The following is a 5,507-nucleotide window of genomic DNA, read 5'->3' on the forward strand; positions in this document are numbered from 1 at the left end:
CAGGAGCTGGTGGGTACCGGGAGCCCACATGCTGGAACATGGACAAGTGGTGGTTCTGGCATGGTTCGTCTTTGCCAAGATTCCAGCTTCTCTGATTCTCTTGGCGACCTCTGGGGCCATGTGTATTGGACCAAGGCTCAGCTAACACAAAGCTGGGTGGGGAAGATCCCTCCTGTGCTGCAGTCCCTGCCCCTCCCCGGGCATCTTTTAGGTGCCTGTGTGAGGCAGGGACTGTCCCTTAGGGCAGTGACTCCGTGCCTGGAGGGAAAGAGTGGGGGGGCCTTGAAGCCCTGTGGATGAGCTGGGATGATACAGGGAAGGAGTGACCACAGAGCAGAGGAGCTGCTGGTGGTGAGTATGGGGAGGAAGGCTCTAGCCTGGGTATGGTGACTCTGTGGAGGTAGCATTGGTCTGGGAGGTCACAGGTGGTCTGAGCACAGCAAGGGAACAGGAATGTCCCCCAGCAGGCGAGGGGTGGGAGGATGTCTCCCTGGATAGCATTGCAAGGTGGCTCTGGAGATGGCATTTGGGTTTCCTTCCTTTCCTTCCTTCCTTCTCTCCACCACACCCAGCAACAATGATACGCTGTTGGGCAGACAGAGCTGTAGTTTTATTTGCATGGAAAAATACGTCTGTTGAGCCCTTTGATAGTGGTCCAGTAGCCTGCAGAGCTGGTGTTCCTATTCACAGGCTCAGCAGGCTGCGTCCTGGCATCTGCATGCGTGGAAGAGCTCGTGCAGGGAAGGAGCACGTGTACCCTTAGCAAAACCCTCCTGAGCTGTGCTGGGCCACCTGGCAAACACCTTCATCCTGAGGTCTTCCACAAGCTCCAGGCTCAAGGCTTTCTGCCTTGTCTTAACTCCAGCACCCCGACACCACCCTGGCTGATGGGCTTTTTTCCTGCTCTCCCCAGTGCTGGACCAGCTCCTGCCAGAGCTCAACGTCTTGCTCAAGCTGCTGGACCATGAATACCTGAGTGCCACCACACAAGAGAAGAAGCTGGCTGTCTCTACCATCCTGCAGAAGCTACAGCCACCCGCAGGTCTGTGTCCAGCTCCCACAGTGCCTGGTGGGCATCCCCAGGGGCAGTGGGTGTCCCCAGGGGCTGGGGGTGTCCCCAGCAGCTACCCTGCATCAAAACCCCAGCGGGTAGGGCAAAACCATCAGCAGGGATGAGCTGCCGCTGCGCCCAGCACCTGCTCAGCACCCTCGGGGTGCTTCGCTCCTCGCTCTCGCTCCCCAGCTTCCCCGGGCGCAGGGGCCCGTGTCAGCCCTGCTATGGCTGCAGTGGGCTGCTCCCTGAGGAGAGGTGCTCCACAGAGCTCTTCCTGCCACTTGTTTCTGTGGGAAGGCTGGGAGGGATGTGCATCTGGGGCTCCACAGCATTGCCACCCTCCTGCCCTCCTGGGGCAGGGGTGGCAGCATCCCGGGGCTCCTCCACTCCCCGGGCGGGCGCCTGCTCTAGAGGAGTGCCCCGTGGCACAGTGGGGCGGGCTAGCCTGTGTCCTCGGGTCGGCGTTTGTGGGGAGCCCACCCCCGGGCTGAGAGCATCCCCCTCGCTCCCAGGGAAGGACGTGGACTACATGTATGTCAACACGGCGTCGCTGAGCAATGGCACCAGCTTCGTGGAGTCTCTCTTTGAGGAGTTTGGTATGTTCAGCCGACCCAGAGTGATGTCCTAGGGGTCACGCTGGGTGCAGCTCTGGCCCTGGGTCCCTGCTGAGAGCAGGGGCTCTTGGGGTACCCCGGGGAAGGAGGGAGAAAGCTGTATCCTTGTGTCCAGGGTGGGCATCACCACCCCAGGCACTTGCTTTTGCTCTCTCGTTGCTGTCTGGGGCCTGGCCACAGCAGGCCCATGCACCAGCTGTGTTTACCAGCGATGCCCATTTCCCAGCACCTTCCCAGCAAAGGGCCACGGGTGCTTGCCTTGGGGGGCCCTGGAGGGCATGGCTGGGGAGGCCAGCTCTGGGGCTTCCTGCTCCCTTCACCCTCTCTACCCCGGTGCAGACTGTGACCTGCGGGATCTCCAGGACATGCAGGAGGAGGAGGGCGACACCAGTGATGGCATTGGACTGGAGCTGGAGAGGAGCCAGACAGAAAAAACTGTAAGTCCCTGACTGCCCACCCGCAAGGTCTGACCTGTACCCGCACGGGGAGGGCTGAGACCCTTCCTGTCCCTTGCCACCGCAGTAGCTGCTGGGACTCATGACCCTCTCGGCTGCCTGGGTAATGCTGGTGGTGTTTCTGCAATAGGTTCCTGTGGACCCTGCTCCGCCACTGCCCACCACCCCCCCACCGGAGGATTACTACGAAGAAGCCCTGCCCCTGGGCCCTGGCAAAGCCCCCGAGTACATCACCTCCCGCAGTGAGTCCTGCTCCATGCTGGGTGCCAGGAGCACATTGGGAGCCCCACAAGTTGCCCCCCACATCCCCTCGCCTGCCTGCCCACTGGGCAAAGCAGGCAGCCCTCGGTGGGCACAGCGGCTCGTCCTGGGGAAGGAAATGCTGCTCCCACTGGCCCGGCTCCTGTCCCGCTCCCTTCCCCTCCCGCTGTGCTGTTATTGCAAGGAGTTGCTTGCTCTGGCTCGACTGGGAAAGGGGTGGTGGGGAGAGGTTGGAGCCGTGGGGGGAATGATGTCAAGGTGCCCTGGGAGGGTGTGCTTTGCTCTGCCCTGGCTCACAGGCTCATTGCTCAGGGCATCCTTGGGTGCAACCCAGTTGTAACAGCCTCAACTGCCCTCCGCTTCCCCAACAGACAGCTCCAGCCCCCCCAACTCCATTGAGGACGGCTACTACGAGGATGCAGACAGCAACTACCCTGTCACCAGGATGAATGGGGAGCAAAAAAGCTCCTGTAGGTATTCTGGTGTATTTGCCAGGGAGGGGAGAGCTTCAGCAAAGTCCAGCCATGAGATGGGGGCTGAGAGTGGAGGACCCCTCGTGTCAGAGGCTGCAGGCAAAAAGCAAGGGGTGTGGAGTGCTGTTTGTCACACAAGCCAGAGCCCTCGTGCTGCAGAAGGGATGTGGCCCGAGCTGTGCCCGCCACCAGCACGGGGAAGGGCTGTACCTGGCTATGCAGGTCCCTGGGCATTCCCTGCCATGCTGGAGAGGGGCTGGGGCAGGGACACCACTGCTCATGTGTGCCCTGTGTGGGAGGAGTGGGGCAGAGGGCCAGCACGTGATCCTCTGTGGCGGGTAGAAGGTTTAATCCAGGCTTTCAGTGTGAGCCTGACAAATAAATAAGCCAGGGGTCTGGACAGATGCACCTGGGACTGGCGTTTGGCCCCATGAGCATCCTGCCTGGTTTGGAAGGGAAATGGAGATGGCTGGGGCCAAACCTCTGCTGTTTTCAGAGGATGACATGGAGTCCATCCATCCTGGCACCCAGCCCAGGCTCTGTGCTGGAGCCTATGAGGCACGGGAAGCCCTGGCAGTGTGCGAGCGTGCCCACCAGGCAGGGCCCAGGGTGGCACCCACGGTGACTCGCCCGCTTCCTTCCAGACAATGACTCGGATGCGATGAGCAGCTCTTACGAGTCCTACGACGACGAGGAGGAGGAGGGCAAGGGCCAGCAGCTGACACACCAGTGGCCGTCAGAGGAAGCCTCCATGAACCTGGTGAAGGATTGCAGGATTTGCGCTTTCCTATTGCGGAAGAAACGTTTTGGACAGTGGGCCAAGCAGCTCACCATCATACGGGACAGCAAGCTGCTGGTGAGCCCAGGCTGGTGGGGGACAAGAACCAGTTGGTGGGCTATGAGAGTGGTTGGGTCCAAGCTGAAGAAAAACAGCACTATCCAAGCCAAGACCCTGCTCCAAGGCTGTCACTGCCCCACAGCACATGCAGAGGCTGCCCTTGCTTCCCTTGCAAGCAAATGGAGGGCTCCTCCTTTTTTTGGGACCCCATGGAGGTCGAGGGCACCCTGCAGCCCTCCGCCACTGAAGCTGTGGCAGAGACTGAGCCACCTCTGTCTGTGCCACCTCTGAGGGACCCTGAGAGGGACCCTAGCTCTGCCCAGGACAGCAGCAGGACGGGCAGGTTTCATCTGAGCCCCGAGCCGTTCCTTTTGCTTTCCCTAGTGCTACAAAAGCTCCAAGGACCGGCAGCCACACATGGAGGTACCCCTGGCCACCTGCAACGTCATCTACGTGCCCAAGGACGGGCGGCGGAAGAAGCACGAGTTGCGGTTCTCGCTGCCAGGGGCCGAGGCGCTGGTGCTGGCCGTGCAGAGCAAAGAGCAGGCTGAGGAGTGGCTGAAGGTACCGCGGCTGCTCCACGCTGGGCCTGGGGGGCTGCAGGCACTCATTGGCATCTTTCTGGCTACTCCCCACCTCACCTGGGGCCCCATGGGCTCTCCTTGGCACCCTCCCTGGCTGAGGTGCGGAGGGAGCTGCCCTGGGAAAGGTCTTGCTCCCTGGAAGGGGAAGGGGCTTTGCTCCTGGCTCCTATCGGCTGGGGGGGGGGGGGGCTGCTCCACGCTGGGCCTGGGGGGCTGCAGGCACTCATTGGCATCTTTCTGGCTACTCCCCACCTCACCTGGGGCCCCATGGGCTCTCCTTGGCACCCTCCCTGGCTGAGGTGCGGAGGGAGCTGCCCTGGGAAAGGTCTTGCTCCCTGGAAGGGGAAGGGGCTTTGCTCCTGGCTCCTATCGGCTGGGGGGGGGGGGGGCAGGGATGTTTGCTCTCCCCCTTCTCTTCCCCATAGCCCTTTCCTGCCTTTGTTCAGGGGCGGGAGGCAGGGGCCGCGGGGAAGGCGCCGCAGGTGGGAAAGGAGCCTCTGCACACACCACAAACCCAGCTGTTACCCCAGATGTGGGAGAACAGGGTTATTTTACATGGCCAGGGCAAGCCACGCTTTGCCTGTAAAACAGAGGGTCATGAGGTGTCCTGTGATGGCAGGATGACTGTGCACCTTGGCACCCAAATTCCTCACTTCTGAGGTTTCCAAAATCTCCGATGAAACCTGCAAAGCTGGTTGTGGTTTTGAAGGGGGCAAGGTGTGTGCAGTCCCCCAGGCAAGACAGCTTGTACCTTGAGCAGGGCTTGCTATCCTGGCCTGCAGAGACCAGGACCTTTTTCCGCGTGGGTCAGCCCAGCTCCTGTGACAAGACAGGAGCCTGTTGAGGCAGTGAAAGCTGCCCTGGCCCACAGGTGTGTTCTGAGCGGCGGCTGGGGGCTGTCTCTGCAGGTGATAAAGGAAGCCAGCAGTCCAGCAGCAGGCGGGATGGAAGCCCCCACCTCCCCGGTGATGCCGTGCAAGATGGACCTGGATAAGGTGATGGTTTCCAACTGCCTCGCCGAGGTGCTGCACGGGGCTGCTGTGGCCGAGCCTGGGCAACGTGGAGCCAGGGGGACACTGAGCTCCTGGTGCTGCACGAGGAGACCTTCCCATCCTCGCAGCACCTCTGTGGGGTTTACAGGGCTCCCTGCTGCTGGGGAAGGGCAACGGGGCTCCCTGGGCCCTGAGGTACACCCCATCCCTGCGTGGCGGCAGGGTCGAGGGGCTGC

The 5,507-nt window shown here is 61.6% G+C and overlaps 1 protein-coding gene across 1 annotated transcript in view; it reads left to right on the plus strand.

Moving 5' to 3' along the window:
- Positions 1-909: 909 nt before the first annotated feature.
- AFAP1L1 (actin filament associated protein 1-like 1) overlaps positions 910-5,507 on the plus strand; it is a gene marked incomplete at both ends in the record, with an annotated part of 6,691 nt that continues 2,093 nt past the window's right edge. The window contains 8 exons of the mRNA XM_008947400.1: positions 910-1,042; positions 1,567-1,650; positions 2,008-2,105; positions 2,254-2,365; positions 2,756-2,854; positions 3,502-3,713; positions 4,080-4,259; positions 5,188-5,274. Coding sequence (XP_008945648.1) covers positions 910-1,042; positions 1,567-1,650; positions 2,008-2,105; positions 2,254-2,365; positions 2,756-2,854; positions 3,502-3,713; positions 4,080-4,259; positions 5,188-5,274 — 1,005 coding nt within the window. The remainder of the gene's footprint in view (positions 1,043-1,566; positions 1,651-2,007; positions 2,106-2,253; positions 2,366-2,755; positions 2,855-3,501; positions 3,714-4,079; positions 4,260-5,187; positions 5,275-5,507) is intronic.

Source organism: Merops nubicus, unplaced genomic scaffold (genome assembly GCF_000691845.1).
Source record: "Merops nubicus isolate BGI_N331 unplaced genomic scaffold, ASM69184v1 scaffold30159, whole genome shotgun sequence".
Classification (NCBI taxonomy): domain Eukaryota; kingdom Metazoa; phylum Chordata; class Aves; order Coraciiformes; family Meropidae; genus Merops; species Merops nubicus.